The sequence below is a fragment of the Pipistrellus kuhlii genome, unplaced genomic scaffold, assembly GCF_014108245.1.
Source record: "Pipistrellus kuhlii isolate mPipKuh1 unplaced genomic scaffold, mPipKuh1.p scaffold_m20_p_7, whole genome shotgun sequence".
Classification (NCBI taxonomy): domain Eukaryota; kingdom Metazoa; phylum Chordata; class Mammalia; order Chiroptera; family Vespertilionidae; genus Pipistrellus; species Pipistrellus kuhlii.
This window is the reverse complement of record NW_023425573.1, coordinates 53,895,377-53,914,539: the sequence shown is the minus strand read 5'-3', so window position 1 is coordinate 53,914,539 and position 19,163 is coordinate 53,895,377. Positions and strand designations below refer to the sequence as shown.

At 37.4% G+C, this 19,163-nt stretch overlaps 1 protein-coding gene across 46 annotated transcripts in view; it reads right to left on the bottom strand.

Annotated features, from left to right (window-relative positions):
* Positions 1–19,163, bottom strand: part of NEB (nebulin) — a 183,330-nt gene that overhangs the window by 109,711 nt on the left and 54,456 nt on the right. For 45 of the 46 annotated variants that reach the window (XM_045575785.1, XM_036422266.2, XM_045575783.1 and 42 more), the window contains 16 exons: positions 18,321–18,428; positions 16,689–17,000; positions 15,961–16,167; positions 15,400–15,504; positions 15,127–15,234; positions 14,184–14,495; positions 12,753–12,959; positions 11,432–11,536; positions 9,803–9,910; positions 8,479–8,790; positions 8,153–8,359; positions 7,602–7,706; positions 6,535–6,642; positions 4,263–4,574; positions 3,857–4,060; positions 133–237 (listed from right to left, as the gene is read on the bottom strand). In XM_045575785.1, coding sequence (XP_045431741.1) covers positions 133–237; positions 3,857–4,060; positions 4,263–4,574; positions 6,535–6,642; positions 7,602–7,706; positions 8,153–8,359; positions 8,479–8,790; positions 9,803–9,910; positions 11,432–11,536; positions 12,753–12,959; positions 14,184–14,495; positions 15,127–15,234; positions 15,400–15,504; positions 15,961–16,167; positions 16,689–17,000; positions 18,321–18,428 — 2,925 coding nt within the window. The remainder of the gene's footprint in view (positions 1–132; positions 238–3,856; positions 4,061–4,262; positions 4,575–6,534; positions 6,643–7,601; positions 7,707–8,152; positions 8,360–8,478; positions 8,791–9,802; positions 9,911–11,431; positions 11,537–12,752; positions 12,960–14,183; positions 14,496–15,126; positions 15,235–15,399; positions 15,505–15,960; positions 16,168–16,688; positions 17,001–18,320; positions 18,429–19,163) is intronic. The other variant, XM_045575816.1, reaches the window with a different exon arrangement.

Here is a 19,163-nt window from a genome sequence, read left to right as displayed (position 1 = left end):
GAGGAATCTAAGTTACATGTAGTTCATTAATGAAAATAATTCAGACATTCTAAATAACTTCCAAGTAAATTTACTGCCTTAGAACCAATTAAAATGAACTTTCTGAAAACACATGCTGAATTGGAAACTCACATCACTTGTGTTGATTAAGTTTGCTTTAGCCAGAATAATGTCAGGTGTATCCGGCATGATGTGGACTTGAGTCTTGTCCTTGTCCCAAGCTTCTCTATAAAGTCTCTAAAAGGAGAAATAAGAGCTTTTCAGTGGTGTTGTTAGATTAGTGAATGACATAGTTAACTTCAAACAGGATTACTGAATTCATCTGAATTAAACCTTATGACTGATAGCATAAGCAGATAGCATACGCAGAAAACAGCTCCAGTATTTCTTGATTTATCTGGGACATAATTGCCTTTCAAAAGAGAGATTATGGATTACCTTTTTGAAGTTACAGATAATCCTGCCTATAAGAAGTCAACCCAAGTAATGGGAGCCTTTGCTAAGATCATCAAATGGAGCAGCAATTCCCCACCTGTCAGACTGTAAAAGTTTCCCTTAGTGTTTCATTGGGAGACTGGCCTTGCTTTCTCAAAAGATGACATAGTCCCAGTGTGTCTAGAAATTATGAGTGGTTTATTATTTACTAGAGGCCTGGTGCATAAAATTCGTGCATGGGAGGGGAGTTGGGGGGTCCCTCAGCCTGGCCTGCACCCTCTCCAATCCAGGACCCCTCAAGGGATGTCTGACTGCTGGTTTAGCCCCAATCCTGCCGTCGAACATCCCTCTAGCAATCCGGGACCACGGATCCTAACTGCTCACCTGCCTGCCTGCCTGATCACCCCTAACCACTTTGTCTGCCTGCCTGATGCCCCTAACTGCTCCCCTATCTGCCTGATCGCCCCTAACTGCTCTCGCTTGCCTGTCTAATCACCCTCTAACTGCTCCCCTGCCAACCTGATTGCCCCCCAACTGCTCCCCTGCCGGCCTAATCGCCCCTTACCTCCTCTGCCTTGGACTCTGCCACTGTGGCTTTGTCTGGAAGATGTCTGGTCTAATTAGCATATTACCATTTTATTAGTATAGTCATACCCCATAATTATTTGGGGGGGGGGGGCAGGATTCCCAAAAACATTTTATATGAGAACTTATAAAAAAACTTTTTACATCCCAGAGATGTAAAAAGATGTAAAAAGAAAGACATCTCTATGTCTTTCTTCAGAGAAGATAAAGGGATCCAAACAAAAATCTTACTGATAAACTAAAACTAAGACGTTAACATTGTCAGAGAATCTTTCTACATACTCATAAATTACAAAGTATAAAACAGTAATAACAGTGAAGAAACTTGGAGATGCCATTTTAAACAAGTGATCAAAGTTTAAATATCAGTAAAGGGACAAATTGATGCCATGTATCTCCTAATATAATGTATAGAAGAGGATACAACAAGTGTTATCCTATAAAAATACAAAACTTGGATCTAATCTAAACCCAAATTAAGGGTGATTCTATAAAATAACTGGTTTGTGCTCTTAGATATCAAGGACTTGCAAAAAAAAATACTAGTGAGGAACAAGTCCACCTTCAAGAAGACTAAAGACATGACAAGTGAATTCAATATGTGGATATTGGATCAGAAAATTTTAAAAATTTTGTCTAATGAACATTAGTGGTAAGATTGAATAAATTCTGTGGACTAGTTTTAAAATTAATTTCCTGATTTGGATCATTGCACTGTGGTTATGTTCTTTTGAATGTTCTTTTTTTCAGGAAATACACAATGAAGTATTTAGTTATATAGTGGCATGGCATGGTGAAGTTTTGAAAGAAAGAGGAAAGTTAGAAAGCAAAAAAAAAAAAGCATTTGTAAAATTATTTATATTATTTTTGCAACTTTTATGTATGCCTGAAATTATTTCAATATAAAAAATTTGAAAGTATCATTGATTCCTTGAACACAGGAATTTCCCTTTGAGGCACGCAGAATGGAGTGTGTGGGGTTGGCATTTTTCTCCTTCCTGAGCATGCTTACTCCAGTCCATATAACCCAGAGAAGCTAATTAAGACCTTCAGGGCAAAAACCAAGCAAGCCTGTGAATTCCCATATGCAATTTTCCTGGTTCTGTGCTAACCTTTCTGATTAAAATCAGAGTTTCTCAACCTGCACTATGAGTGCTGTGTCCTGGGAGATTCTTTGTAGGGGTGTGTCCGAGAAGGGGCTGTCCTATACATTCTGAGATGTTTGCAGCATATCTGTCTTCTATCCACTAGATGCCAGCAGCATGCCACCCTCAAATTGTCACAACCAAAAATGTCTTTAGGTGCTGCCAAATGCCCCTGTGTGACAAAACTGCCCCTGGTTGAGAACCTTTAAGTTGGGCAGGATGTTTAATGGCATGTGTCACTTTTACTCCATGGAAAACTGAGAAAATGCTAATATATCTTTATTCTGAGGTAGAGGTATTGGTCCATTTAAAAGGAGAGACAGCAGGGCCCCTCTCCTGAGACCTGAGGGGAGTAATATCTCAGCATTTCTGTGACCGGGGCACACTGTTGACATGTATGCCCTGAGGCATAGATGTTGATAAATTCCATGACCCAGAGTTTTTCTCTTGGCCACCTTATTAGCTCAGAGCTTTGTAAACAGGAGAAAAAAGAAACTTGCTATTTTCCATAACTTTGTTGCTTTATGAGCCAGATAGTTCGATTAAAATTTCTATCATAAAAAAGCATGAACATTCACAATAAAGCTGACATGTCAGCATTTACTATAAATTTTGGATACCAAAATTGCAAGAGATCTGTGAGAGGTAGAATAGGAAGCAGGGAGCTACACTTTATCAAATGTTTTCTATAAGCTGATTATGAGCTTATATATATTATTTGAAAACTAAGATGTCTGACATGTAAAATATATGACATATTATATATATTTAGATTCTTCTATGACCCAAATGGTTATTATTATGTATTAATTTAAGATTTCTTACCAGTTCCAGAATCTCAGTGCACGTAATTCAACTGATCATAATTTTCAGGGTTATATTTTATTTTATTTTATTTATTATTTTTTTAATATATTTTATTGATTTTTTACAGAGAGGAGGAGAGAGGGATAGAGAGCTAGAAACGTCGATAAGAGAGAAACATCGACCAGCTGCCTCTTGCACACCCCCTACCGGGGATGTGCCTGCAACCAATGTACATGCCCTTGACCGAAATCGAACCTGGAACCCTTCAGTCCGCAGACTGACGCTCTACCACTGAGCCAAACTGGTTTCGGCACAGGGTTATATTTTAGAATTACTCTATACTGTTATCTTTTCTTTATTTTATTCACTAAATATTTATTGAGCACCTAGTATGTGCCAGCTACTGGTGTCAGTGCTAGAGAAGGAAGTTAAAGATGGAATATATATATATATAAATTTTTTTGTATGATTCAGCTAAACAAAATGCATTATAATTATCAGGAAGAAAATAAACTCCTTAGAACATTTCCATTGTATCTATTGTGTGAGGTACTGAGGCTATCTCTCTTATAGACTATACCCCAATAATAGCACACGACAGTAAAATCTGGGGTTTAAATGCACTCAAGTTTCAAAGAAAAAAAAAAGTATGTTTTGTAGTTTTCTCATTACATTTTGAATAAATGAACAAACAAACTTTGGGGCACAAAAATTGATACCAATTTTTACACGATCCAGTGTGGGGATAATTCAAATTAAGCAACTAAATATAAAACATTATGCTGTGTTGTGCTATCTGTGTGATGTGCTGCTATTATATTGAACACCCTCCAAGTATCAGGTACTATAAGTTATTCCATTTATTTCCAAAGAATTATACTCACATCACTCCTATTTTTGGCATTGGCCTTTGCCAGAACTATATCCATGGCATCAGGAATGCTGGTGAACTTGTTTTTGTCTGCAGGCTGGCGATACTTCTTCTCACTGATGATTTCTGAAGCCCGCTTGTTCTTTTCTGCCTCCAAAGAACCCAGGGGACTCCATCCTATGCCTCTCAGCCACTCCAGGTCAGACTTATACAGATTCTGTGAAAAAACAAAGCAAGCCTCAAAAATCCCATCCTCCTCTAGGCCCTTGACTCGAGTCTATGCATTTACAAGCAGATCTGTTTTAGATTTTCAGTAATAATTCCTCTTTCTAGTTTCTGTTTCTCTGCAACTGAATGGCCTCTCCTTTGAGATAGGAAGTCATCTACAGTATAAATGATTAGATTTAATAGAAGCTGACCTCACTCTGTATTTCATAAACTTTTTTAGCTTGGATGACATCATTCTGGTCTGGCAGGCACGTCCACTGGTGCAGGTAGTTCTTGTAGTCCACGTCGCTGACCAAGGCCTGGCACTTTTTGGCCAGCACCACCCCCAGCATGTCCACTGGGCTGGTGTACTTGGTCTTCCACTTCTCAAAGTCCTTTTTGTACTCCCGGTCACTCTGCATTTTGGCTACATTCATGGACAGCACAAGCTTTGGATCATCTTGCAGACTCCGGAATCCAATATGGTGGCCGAGTTGCTTGCGGTAGCCTTGTTTATATTTAAACTGAAATGAGAGGAAACATAAACAGAGGTCAAGTTCAGTTTGCTTTGGTTGTACGTTTGTTTTAGAAAACTGAAATGAGAGAAGTTATGCCTATGTTAAGGTCCCGTAGTCAAAAGTATAAAAACTTAAGTAGAGACTTTCAAAGAAATGTAATGCAATTGAATACCCAGAGAGGTTGCAGTGAGAAATTAATTCCAATACATTGTGTATGCTGACTTTAGGGTAGTGTTTGATAAAGCACTTATGATATCCTTTTGGAATAATGGGAAAGTATGGGCTGAATGGCAAAATTTAGGAAGATTCATGACTTGATAAATGACCTAATAGTCTAGGTTAATTAAGCACCAGGACTTTTAGTGACTCATCGTATGGTTATGTAATATAAATTTGTCCTGTTCAGAATCCATTTCTTAATGCACATATGGCTAAAGACAACTAAATATGTTAGATTAGAAAAATAAATTCTACATGACCTCAACATATTGCCAATGTGGATCAAAATGAACTACATAAAATTAAGAAGGTAAAAGTGAAATCAAATATTTAGATTCAATTGGGAAAATCGCATTAGTACCAGATGAGGATAACAACAATGATAATAGAGATAATAGCAGTGTTTATATAATACTAGATGTTAAGCACATATTACACCTTATGGATGTAGATTCTACTCTCTCGACACCCAGCTTCATGGTTATGTACATTAAAAATAATCAAAAGTTCAAGTTGACTCTAAGCTCTATGTGGGCAATCTGACAAAACTTATAAAAAAGTAGCATCACAGATTCTGTAAAGACACAAAGGCAAGTCAGGAGCTCATTTACTCTTGTCTGGCCTCCTGTAACAGGAAGACAACACCTAGGTTTAGGCACTCTATTTTGATAGGAGTTTTTTAAAAACAGAGTAAGTCACAAGTAGAATAATCAGGAAATTGAAGGAATTATAAAACTAAAATCAAAGGAGAATAAAATAAGAAACTTCAAATGTTTGAAGAGATATCATGTAGCAGAGGAAATAAGCTACTTTGTGGTGTTTCTAGAACACAGAAATAGAGCTGATGGGTAACATACTTAAGTTCCATGTAAAATAATGTATAATAACAATTCCAGATGATTCAATAAGGAAATGGCACAAAAATTCTTATATTTTGAAAGTATTCACAGACTGGATGGCCAAGTGTTAGAGATGGAGAGAAAGCAAGGCATTGAGTGGGTAGATTGGATTAAATAAACTTTAAGTTATCTTCTAACTCTAAATTCTAAGGTTTTAATTTATTAACTATTTGTAAAAATAGCTTTAATTTTCTTAAGTTTTATAGATACAAAACCATTTGAAACCAAAAGGAGATATAATTTCTACAATGTTGGCAAAGTTCACTTATAATTAATTTAATTTTGGGGTAAGATTTCAAGTTTCTAACCATAGATTCACATGGAAAGAAAACATGTACTATCAAATGTTGCATTGTTAGAAAATTATTGATGCATTTCTTTGCCTTTACCTTATGAGAAGTACATAACATTAAATGAAAATGAGTTTGTGTTCTGGGGAACATACAATCATCATTATTGCCATTATTGCTCTAGTTTCTTCACCTTATTGATTCATTTTCATGAGGTATTGACCTTCGAGCCAGAAATTAGGTAATAATACATTATCTAATTAGGTATCCAACACTTCTGGAGTGCCACAGGTTAATTGAACTAGGGAGAATCTTATTTTATATTCCTAGAAATTATTGTTAAATTCTTTCTTTAGAAAATCTTTCTCTACAAACCAATTTCTTGTTTTGTCTGATTTTAAAGGTTTAGATTAAGAGGCTGTGCTTCCCTATGAAATTCTGGTAATTTATTCTCTATAGCGAAGGTCCTCTGATTTTTGCGTGATTAATTTTTGGGATTAACAAAATGAAGCATTAATGATAAAAATATATCCTTATAGAAGTCAGAGTAGCACTTACATCACTAGCAATGTCTCTCGAAGATTTGGCCAGCTGTACAGAAATTGCATCAACTGGGAGATCATAGCCTTTCTTCAGAGCTTCTTCCCATCCAAGTTTATAGAGTTTCTGAAAATTAAAGAAATTATTTAATATTCAGCATATATTAAAACCCCAACAGATTCCTGAAATTTACCTAGAGAATAAATAGAGATCTGGGTAAACCTAACATCGTCTACTTTCTCTCTAAAGATAGGGATAAAAACAAAACAAGCTGTTTTATAAGGCCTTGACTAAGCATCACATGGTCTGGCTTCAGTGTTTATTGGCTCTGAGATACCACACTTCTCCAAGTATAAGTGAGATGGTGTTTTCTGTTCACACACTTATGGGTATAGATCAGATATATCAGGTAACTTTCTTATGGTTTGTACTATATTTTGAACACAGATGTTAAAATAATAAAAAAAAGTCAGGTGACAAAATATTAATTATCTAAGTGATAAAACTAATAGGTGATGAAATGTCTTTTATAAGGTGCAATAAATGAGTTAACCTTTCTGAATCAAATTCATTGAATGGAGGCATGTGTGTGAAAACTGGATAATAATAAAAACAGCTGAAAGCCATCCAGCACTCTGTACCAGGCACCGTGCAGAGAGCCTTATGTGGAATTTCTCACTGGCCATCACAGTAATTCAACGTCATGGGCACTTCGATGGTCCCCGTTTTAGGGATGAGGAAACTAAAGTTTTGATCTAATATTACACAACTTATAAATGGCAAGACCAAAACTCATACCAGTTCTGTTTGATACAACAGTTTCTTTCAATAATTATTTACTGATTCCCTACTCTCTGCCAAACACAGTAGGTACCAAGAAAAGCAAAACAGGTACAGCGCTTGCCTCCATAGAGCATACAGTCGTAACTGAAGCTCTTGCTTTTACCCACATTTTGCAACATCTTTACGCTAGTCAGTTTGTGTCATCCATTTCCCATGCTTTAGCATTTATTTACATCAGTTATTTACCATTACTTCACTTAATAAGTTTAATTAATTTTGAGCCCAATGTTTAGAGACTTTACCTGACTGTATATTGCTTGATTCTGCTTGGCTTGTAAAATATCCGGTGTATCAGGCATCAAATGAATCTTGGTTTTATCTTTGTTCCAATCAACAGTGTATAAGTGCTGGGAAGTTAAAAAAAAAAGGGGGGGGGGAGGAAGGGCATTTGAAATTTGAATAACTTTTAGAACAAACCAGAAAGAAAAAAAAAATGTAGCCGAGTATTTGAATTAAATGAAATTAATTTAGTAACTAAAGTAGCACATAATTCAGAGAAGACACCAAAACCAAACTCAGATTTTAAAACATAACCTTTTAAATGTTTTCTTCTATGATAAATAAAAAGTACTTAAGATGCAATAATTTTAAAAATAATTTCTAACTTAATTAGAAGGGCAGGAGAAATAAAAAGAAGAGGTAGGCAGCAGAAGAAAATGGTGTAGGGGCGCGCTCTGGAACTGCCTGCACTGCTCAGCAGTGGTGAACCAGAATCGAACATCCCAAACAGGAACCAGAGGCTGCTGGCCCCGCCTCCCTCGGGACTGTGTGGAAGGATGGCTGTTTCGTCTACCTTGTTCATGGTAAGCGCGTTCTGTTTGGCAAGAACCATGTCCATGGAGTCAGTCAGCTTCTTAAACTGGAAAGTGCTAGGGTGCTGGCGGTATTTCTGATCACTGGCATACTCAGTTGCTTTCTTGGCCTTCTCCACTTCTAGGGAACCAGCTGGACTCCAGCCAAGCCCTTTGTACCATTCGTTGTAGTCCTGCTTATATTCATTCTATAAAGACAAGAGGCAGACCTACTTTACCTTACCAATTTAGGCACAAAGCGTGGCATAGAAGACTGTGATCCCTTCCCATGTCAGCAATCCATTGCCCAGAAAGGAGAGAGCCTTACGTCACTCTGTATGTGATTCATATTCTTGCTCAGCTGGATGTGCATGGCATCTGGAAGGAGGATATACTTGTGGATCAGATGCTTGTAGTTGGTGTTGGTGATGTTGGCTTGGGCATCCTTGGCGGCCATGACACTGAGCATGTTAGGAGGGGTGTGGTAGCTGGTCTTCGTCTTCTCATAGTTTTTCTTGTACTCCCGATCAGACTGCATCTTAGCCACTTGCATGGAATGGACTAACTTGGGATCGTCCTCAAGACTGCGGAAACCAACCATTTTCCCCCTCTCCTTTTCATAGTTATATTTATATTTATACTGTGAAGAAAATTTGAACATTTATTCAGAGCAATTCGAATCATTCTAGGGTCAGCATTCTGTATTTCATAACAAGTAATACTTGTATAGAATTCTACAGTTCACAAAACATATTTTTTCACATGTATTTGTATAACTTGGTACAACCCTTCCTTACCAGGTAGATAGCAAAGTTACTGCCCCCATTTTATGGAGAAGTAATCTGAGAGCCATAGGTGAGGGACTTATAAGGTCACTAAGGATTAGAAGCCATATTTTATGATGAAACTCCATACTGACTTCCACACATATTCTGCTGTTAGTGTTAAAGAGGTCTACAGTTGGTAGGAGAGGAAAGGAGAGATGGAGAACAGCGATAAAGGAAAGAGAAAGTATAACTGGGGGGTGGCGAAGGAAAGAGTGCTCTGAACTGTGCTTCTCCCACTATCCCCAAATCATTCAGTACTCACTATGGGTGGATTTCTTGAACAACCAAATGAAAGAACTGAGTTTCACAAAACTTATATTATGGCAGTGTGCGCTGGCACACCAGTTCCCCAGGGGAAAAAAACCCTAAGTTGATGTCTTTTTCAATTTCTATGATGTAAATACTCCCACTGTGGCTGATGTCAAGCTACCAACAGTTTAATAACCGTTTTTTGCACAATTCCCGATTATTTAACAATCAGTTGTCATCAGCAACCCCAGAGCACCACTTCATGAGATATCTTGTTAAGAAGACAGATCCTAAGAGGCAAGAACAGTACAAGCCTTTGGATTTCTACAGGCTATAGCCTTGGTGACTTACAGATTTATTTTTCCCCCCCAGAAATATCAGAGAAAACAAAAGAGCAAAACTAAGAGGCATTCACAGAATAGAATGAGGCTATTGTTAGCAGGCACATCCCCACCCCCCATATTCTATTTACTCAGTTTTTCCAGAACTGAGCTGTTATTATTTTGGTAGATTAGAAACCCCAAACCACCCCCACCCCCACCCCCCAGCCAGGTATCTGCTCTCCTTCAAACTTACATCACTTGCAATATCTCTTGAGGCCTTGGCAGCTTTGATAGAAATGGCATCAGTTCTGAGGTCGTAGCCTTTCTTTTTAGACTCTTCCATGGAAAGTTTGTAGAGTTTCTGTAAAGATAGGCAAGGGAATGGTTTTCTTATAAATAGGAAAGTCTAGATTTATTTATTTTTAATAAATCTTTATTGTTCATATTGTTACAAAAGTTCCTCATTTCCCCCCCCTCCACAAGGTTCCCACCTCACCCTCTGCCCTTTCCCCAGCCCCCATTGTCCTCATCCATAGGTGCACAGTTTATGTTCAGTCTCTTCCCACACCCCCCACTTCCCTTTTCCCTGAGAATCATCACAAATAAAAAAAAGCTAAAGGAGTTCATCTCCACCAAACCAGAATTATATGAATTGCTGAAAGGGGTTCTTTAGGAAGAGGAAGAAAATAAAGATAAAAATTATGAACAACAAATATGTAACTATCAAGTGAATCTAAAAACCAAGAGAATTAAAAAACCTGATGAACAATATTAACTGTTGAATATAATAGAATCAGAGGTATGGAAGGGGAGTAGATTTATTTTTCAAAAAGCAAACTAGCATTGTTTTTATTTTTGAACAGAATGTTTCATTGGTGAATCAATGGCTAAATGTTCTCACAAATAACATAACTGTGTATGGAAAAAATCAATTACAAGCTCATACATATCTTCAAGAACCTACCAGAAAAAGAAAAAAGAAAAAAGAAACTACCAGAAAAGGTAAAACTTCTCCATCTCTATTAAGTTATAAAAATGCTTTTTTTAAAAAAAATGTGAGGGGGAGGGCAATGAGGGATAAGGACACATATGTAATACCTTAATCAATAAATAAAAAAATAGGGGGGAAAATTTAAATAGGAAAAAAAAAAGGTGAAAGCCAGTAGATCCTTATTGATGCTTTTTATCAGTAAGAGTCCAGGGATGACTACAAAGCAGCCACATTCTTACATTAAAATTTTTTTCATTGTTTTGCAGTTGATATTTTTATTTATATAATTGTGTGGACTCTACAACCCAAGAAGAAGTCAGCAATTTCAAAGCCCTATGTAATTCAAACAAAGGAAAGAAAAGGAAAAACCTGGCAGAATTAGAGGATTTTTTAGCAACAATGGTTAGGATGAGAAAGGAAGTGAAATAAGTCACCTATGCATTTTCTGACATTAAGTGTTGTACATTTCTTCTTATAAGGCTTGCCCAAATTCTTCAAAATGTGCATCTTCCCTTTCCATTTAACTTTCTCCAGACCCCTTCTTTAGAACCATCTCAAAAGCTTGGTGGATGGGTTCTAAGAATGAAGTCCTAGGACTCTCACTTTTTTTTCTCTTCTCCTGGCCCCCAAGTGCTTCTCTTCTTGCCAAGTACCTTAGTTTGAGAAGGAGGACCTGTCCCCACAAAAAAATGGACCTGCCCTTCAAAGCTCAATTGCTGGGCCTGCGTCCCATCCAGTTTGCAAAGCAAGACAGAGAAAGATTCTCATTTTTGGATTCCCACTCTTACTTTCAAAACATTTACTCTTATAATTAAGGCATATTAATTAATTCATTTTTACTGCTTCAAATAGGCAGGAAAGAAAGATGACAACAGGGGTAATGACACTTACATCGCTCATGTTAACTGCATTTGCCTTTGCCAAAACAATCTGAGGGATATCGGGCATGATGTGGACCTTGGTCTTGTCAGCCTCCCATGCTTGTTTGTAGAGGTGCTAGAGAGTAAAAACAAACAAACAAAGAAAACCCAGTCAAAGTCAATATCTTACAAGGAGCCTTGCTTAGTACATGCATACCATTGTACATAAATATCAAAATTTTATGTATTTTTATTAGCAAGATCTTATTTTTATAAAATTTAAATAAAAAGGTGCGCATTGTCAACAAGATAGAAAAGATGGATGTCCTATTCTCTTACTGCAGATTGCATATGCATTCTAAAATTTTCTAGGCATATTAAAGCCCACATATAGTCCTTTTTAAATATAAATGAGGTCACATATACATGATCTACATCTTGCCTTTTTTACTTGACAATATAGGTTAGAGATCTTTTAAGCTTCTTAAAATAACTTGCTTTATGTAAAGAGCTATCCCATGAGGAAGTGTAATCCAATTGACTTAACCGGTTCTCTACTGACAGCTTTTGATGTGTTGTTTGAAGTCTTCTACTAGTCATGGCACCGTGGTCTTAGTGGCGGACTTAGAATATGTTGCCCCAGCTACTGGCAGACAGCCTCTGGTTGTCACTTGCTGCACACTTTGCTGCCTCATTCAAGAGCTAGGAGCTACTGGTGGAGAAAGATTGCTCTCCTGATTGCCCAGAGAAGGTCCTGGCTTATGACACTGCTATTGCCATATGATCTAGGAGTCTGCTCTGAGCTCATCAAAGCAGCTAGGCAGCAGGATGGGGTGCAAAACCCAGCTGTTATCAGTCAGCCTTCTGATTCAAACTCTCGAACTTCTAGAGGGGACGCTTTTCAAGATTTGCATTATGGGGTAGAACGGTTCATTGAACATTTGGGTGGGGGCATTTATTAAATGGTTTTTTTTGTTTGTTTTTTTACAAGCCCTCTTGCCGAAGCCGGTTTGGCTCAGTGGATAGAGTATCGGCCTGTGGACTGAAAGGTCCCGGGTTCGATTCCGGTCAAGGGCATGTACCTTGGTTGCGGGCATATCCCCAGTGGGGGGTGTGCAGGAGGCAGCTGACCAATGTTTCTCTCTCATAAATGTTTCTAACTCTATCCCTCTCTCTTCCTCTCTGTAAAAAAAAATCAATAAAATATATATTTAAAAAATAAATACAGGCTCTCTTTCAAGGTAAACATTAATTATGACGTTCTAACACTGTCAGGAAAATTTGAAGATTAAATATAAGCTTTGCCTGGCTTCTTTCTGATACAGATGAGAAACACTACGTTATTGACTTACCTCATTCATAATTTTGGCATTATTCTGAGCCAAAACCATGTTCATTGAATCCATCAATGTGGAATACTTCAAAGTGTCCGGGTGTTGGCGGTACTTCTTTTCGCTGATGATCTCCATGGCTTTCTTGTTTTTCTCAGCCTCCAGGGAGCCCAGAGGGAGCCAGCCAACGCCTTTCACGAAGTCATCAAAGTCGGCTTTGTATTGATTCTGCAAAAGAGGAAAAGTTCCAGGAGGAGGAGAAAACAAAACTTCCAGGAACCACGTGTGGGTATTTGATATTCCCTAAGTATATTGAACTTCGACTATTTTTATCCCTAAACTTCATCTTTTATACATTTCCTTGCATGGGAAATTAAAAAATAAGCAATAATATTTTGGTGACTTGTTTTTCTAAATGCCTTCCTGAAGAAAAAGTGCTTAAAAAAAAAAAAAACCAAGTAGATTAATTTACCATGTTACTATTATCTCAAGATTGGTGACTATGCTGGCCCAACTTTCTTACAAAAATTCCTAAGTTCCCTTGGTTAATAGATGACTTACGGAGCCCATTTCTCTCTTTTGCTATGTCTTTGATCAGTTACCACTATTACAATTCTCTCAGGTATATCGGAAACCTCGCTGGTACTTGGCACAAATTTCATATTTCTCCCCTCAACTCTGACATTTTCTTCTACATCTGTGTACTTGGTTACTTTCATTTGGGCACTTAAGTACCTCCTCATATATGTAATATATTTATATGTCACATATACTGTATATATATACATATATATATTTGTTATATCTATTGGGTATATTACATATACATATATATTATACAGATGAGATAATAGTTCACTTTTTATATTTCCAAAGAGAATTACAGGCTTGGGGCCTGCCTTTGGTCCATAACTTAAATTCACTTTCTCCAGCCACCAGATGTCCTCCATAGCTGAAATCTTGGCTCTCTACTATATATGCCTTCCTCACACTCATTCTAATAAGCTGCCCCACCCATCAGCTCCTCAAAAGCTGGACATAGTGAAAAGAATGCTGCTTGGGAGCGTGAGGCAAGAGCTATCACATCATTTGAGGTTCTGCTTTCCCTCGTGCTCCTCTTTCAGGAGCCTTTCATGCTTCTGACTCTTTGTTAGACATACTTCTTTCAACACATTCTTTCTGAAACCAAATTTCATTTGCCATTGCCAAATCCAGCACCCAACAAGGCTCACAGCCATAATGGTAGAAAATAAGACTTTCATTCCTAGAATCAATCCCTTTTTGTTAAAAATAAATAAATAAATTTAACCTAAGGTAAAAAAATGGAACACCTTATTGGGGAATTGCACATGAATTTCTTTCAGGATTTTCAAAATGTCACTACTTATGCTCATTACTGATTTGCTTATTATCCAGAGTAAACGCTCTGCAAATGGCGTGGCTGCCACGTACATTACTTTGAATCTGCATCATGTTTTTGGCCAATTCAAAGCTCATGGCGTCAGGAAGCAGGTTGTAGGTGTGGATCACGTTCCTGTAGTTGGCATTGGTGGCCACTTCCTGAGACTTCTTGGCTGCCACCACACTGAACATGTCCACCGGCGTGTGGAAAGAGGTCTTGGATTTCTCATAGCCCTTCCTGTATTCCCGGTCTGACTGCATCTTGGCCACCTGCATGAAGTGCACCAACTTGGGGTCGTCCTCCAGGCTCCGGAAGCCAATATGCTTCCCTTTGCCTTGTTCATAGGCTTGCTTGTATTTGAACTGTAGAGAGAGAAAAAATAAAACAAAAAACAAACACATGGTGATGAAGCTCGTGGAGAAAAGAGAATATAATAAACTAGATGCCTTCAGCTTTGTCATAGAGTCTTAGAGTTACCCTAAAATTAGAGAGGAGCTCATAGGGGGCAGGGGGCAAAATCTTTTTATTTCAAATTCCGTGCCAGACGTAGGTCCATGGAAAGAAAATGACCTCAGAATTAATGATAGCAACATGGAAATAAGCTGTCTAGGGTGCTTTAGAAAGCAGCTCTTCCCACTCAGTGGTCTGACAGGCAGAAAAGGATGCTGCATCTTTAAATTCTGCAATTTTAAATTCAGGAAAAGCCTCATCAGAGGTCTCCAAGGTAAAATCTGCAGCTGCAGCCCTGTATTTGTTTAGAATTGCCTATAAATGATTAGAATACTTTAAAAGCAACTTATTTTAACAAGACCCAGTCACTTTTTACATTAAATAATGGACAAATGATTAGAGGGTCCTTGGACTGAATGAAGGGATCTGGCTTGTGTGTTACACTGGCCGATGGTCCCACCAACTCTTGGTAGAGCTGACTGCAGCTCCTTGAAAACACACAAACTCTGCTCCGCCTAAGGAAGGCCCAGCGGAAGCACTTACATCACTGGCAATGTCTCTAGAGGCCTTTGCAGCCTTTATTGAGATGGCATCCGGCCTCAAGTCATATCCTTTCTTCTTTTCTTCTTCCCAACCAGCTTTGTACAGTTTCTAAATTATCAAATAGAAAAAAAAAGAAAGAAAAAAAGAAAAAAAGCATCAGCATCTTTTCATTTGGGTTAGAACGGGGATCCTGATTTCTGGCATGTAAAAGACAGACATTCCATAAGCATTAGCTCACTTCTCCTCCCCTACTTTTGTTGTTCATCTACTTACATCACTCATGGTGATTTGGTTCATTTTGGAGAGCAGAATGTCTGGCGTATCGGGCATGACGTGAATGGTGGTCTTGTCTTTGTTCCATTTCTCAATGTAGCGCCTCTGCAACGAGAAGGGCAGGCACGTGACTGAACAGCAGGACCAGTGTGTGGGAGGGGAAGAGACTCACAGCTCCATGGGGAAGAGCTTAACTCTGATGTTGGGAAATGGGTGAGATAGCAGGAGGGGCTGATGAGTCTAGGCACATGCTGAGGACAAAAATGATCACACAAGGAAGACCTTTTCCACTGAAACAACAAATACCATCTTGCCTCAACCTCACATGATGTAGGTTTTGTAGTTTTGTCCCGCCCTCAGCATGGTGTCGACAGCCCCAGGGTCAGTATAACTGAAAATCTCTAGACATGACATAAGTTACAGAATGCCCCTCCTACCACCGCCACCACCAGGACCATCAGAAAGATTAAAATGCAGACAGAGATCATAGAGGCAGTGCCAGGCTCAGGGGCATGAGCACTAGGAGGGTTCTGGGGCTGAGGCCAGCAGGTGAGTTCTTACCTTATCCATAGTCAGTTTGTTATTCTTGTTAAGTTCTTGCTCCATTGTGTCCATGGAGTACGTGAACTTCAGCTTCTCAGGGTGCTGGCGATACTTCTTCTCGCTAAGAATCTCTCCTGCTTTCTTTGCCTTCTCCACTTCTAGGGAATCTATCGGGACCCAGCCAATCCCTTTCATCCAGTTGGTGAAGTCGGATTTGTATAGATTCTTCACAACATAAAAGGAAAATTTGAATTTAGAAAGACTCAGGGCATGGGTTTCTTTGGCTAGATGATTCAATTATTAGCAAAAAGAAGGAAAATAACAGGCTTTTTATTCCCTGTTATCTTCTGGAAAACAATTGATTATAAAAGCTATTACTTTCATGGTGGTTTCTAACAGGAAATCCTGACCCAATAATTCCTTTAAAAATTTAAGTTTCTTAGGGTGAAAGTGAACAGAACTTTGCACTAGAAAACATATAATTCTCATTTGTATTTATTTTTTAAGGATACATCATATATTGAGTCTATTTAAAACATCCAAAGTTCTAAAATATGTATATAATAACCCCCAAAGGAAGCTACATATAGTTCATCTGAGAAAACCCAAATTCTGGAGAGGACCTCTAATTATAGAGTCTAGCCAGGTTTAGGGTGGAGTGAGCGGAATTGCCTATTTCTTGTTCTTCCCTCCTGACAACTAGAAGTGAATAATTCTATGCCAACAATCTGTTGATTGTTACATACATCGCTTTGAATCTGCATCGCGTTCTTAGAATGCTCCACGTTCATGGCGTCGGGCAGCAGAGTGTAGTTGTGGTAGGGTTGTCTGTAGTTGGTGTTGGTAGCAACCTCCTGAGATTTCTTGGCCGCCGTCACACTGAACATATCCAAAGGCGTGTGGTACCGGGTCTTGCTGGCTTCGTAGCCCTTTCTGTATTCACGATCTGACTGCATTTTGGCTACATTCATGTAGTGAACCAGTTTAGGATCATCCTGAAGGCTACGAAATCCAATCTGCTTGCCTTTGGCTTTCTCGTGGGCCTCTTTATATTTGAACTATATGAAAAAGAAGGGCAGACAGAAGTTTGATAGGGTATAATGTAGGAAATACTAAAGTATTAAACTGAATTTACCCAACAAATTAAGCAATAGCTGAATCCATTCTGAATCTAGTGTTTGAGCATTGTTAAATAAACAACTAGCAAAGGATTTCTAATGGATGTGTACTCTGAAGATAATCAAGAATGGAATAATTTTTAGTTTATATCCAGGTTATTCATAAATAGATTCTTTGAATATTTTCAAAGGTTCCTGAAAATTTTACTTATGAAGGATTTGGTAGAGAGAGGAAGGGAGAGGGGATGAGAGAGAACATCGATCTCCTGCTTCCTACATGCCCTACAGGAAATTGAGCCTGAAAGCGAGGCATGTGCCCTGACCAGGAATTGAACTGGTGATCTCTTGGTGCACAGGTTGACACTCAACCAGTGAGCCACACTGGATGGTGTATTTTTTTATTATATGTTTCAAGTGTTACTTTGCATTATCTTATAAAGTCTTTGAGTAATTCTGAGTAAATTTCTGCAATGCTCTTATACAAATTAGTGTATTGGACTATAAGTGATAGAGTTTTTACTATATCTATGTATTATATTAATTCATATAAAATTATAACTTAATTTGTTAAAATGAATTCATTATATAACTAAAATCCTCTCATTTTAATCTATAATTCTTCCTGGGTTTTTATATTTCATCAATTTTTGTGTGGAAATTATAGTATTTAAAAATTATATTCTTGCCCTGGCCTGTTTTCTCGGTGATTAGAGCATTGGCCCTCATACCAAATGGTCACAGGTTCAATTCCCAGTCAAGGGTACACACCTCAGTTGCAGTTGGTCCCCAGCCCTGATCAGTCATGGCAGGTAAGGGAGGCAACCAATAAATTCTCTCTCTTCCCCTCCCTTCCACTCTCTCTAAAAATCAATAGAAAAAAATATCCTCAGATAAGGATTTAAAAAATAAAATAAAAATTGTATTCTTTTAAAACACTTGGAGACATTTCCAATTTAGCGACATTTTAGTATACGAAAGCTTTTTTCCTTGACAAAATAAAAATCAGTTTTCAACTTCATAACAATGAGAGTTCCAAATATTTTACGGTTTTAAAAAAGAATTTTCTTATTTGTAACAACTGTATTGAGTTTTTAAATATTTTAAAGTGGAGCAGTATAAAAGAATCATTGTTACTTAGGATACTAGAAAAGTATTTTAATATCATAACTTTTTTATTTTGCTTCTAATGTAGATCATATAGCCTCCATGTGAAGATTTTGAAAATAAAGAGAAAGTTTACTGCTTTCAAATTAGACTTACATCACTAGCAATGTTTCTTGAACTTTTTGCAGCAACAATTGGAATAGCATCTGTTCTCAAATCATAGCCTTTAGCAAGGGTTTTCTTCCAGTCTGCTTTATAATAAGCCTTGAAGGAAAGACACATTATTTTATTACTTAACAAAATTGAAAGAATGAAACAAGATGCCAAAATCTTTCTTATAAAACATGTCATACTTTACACCTTTCTATTGAGATAATTTGTGGAGTTAGGGCTGTTAGTTCATCTTTTATATATCTGTCAGAGCCTTTTAAAAAACATCAGCAACTACACAGTATGATCTCAACTGCTTTAAAAATGCATATGATGGCGTAACAAAGCAACTGAAATGTAACGCTTTAAAAGTGGAATAACATTTAAAATTTTTCATAATTTTTTATATTTCCAATTTTTCTATAATAAGCATGTAATATTTTGTTTTCTTGTACTTTTTAATAATAAAGCACTTTAATTTACAGAAAGGCATTTAATACTAAAATTAAAATTTCAGATGTAGTAGTATCCAGTTTTAATTGACCTTCATGCTTACATATTACTTATAACAGCAGAGAAAAATTCTAAGTAAACCAAAAGCATAGAAATTAGCACCAAAAAATGTTTATTTTGAGATACTAAAGAGCCTAAAAATTAGGCTCTTTTAAGAAATCAGCACTTTTCTTCAGGTTTGATTATGTTTTTAAATTAGAATTTATCAACAAACAAACAAAAGGAAACAATTCATAAGAGGAAATTTAAACATTACCACCAATTAGGTAGGTATCTAGACTACCTGAGAGAGATGACTATTACATACAAAAAAGAATTTCTAAAGAAAATGATAAA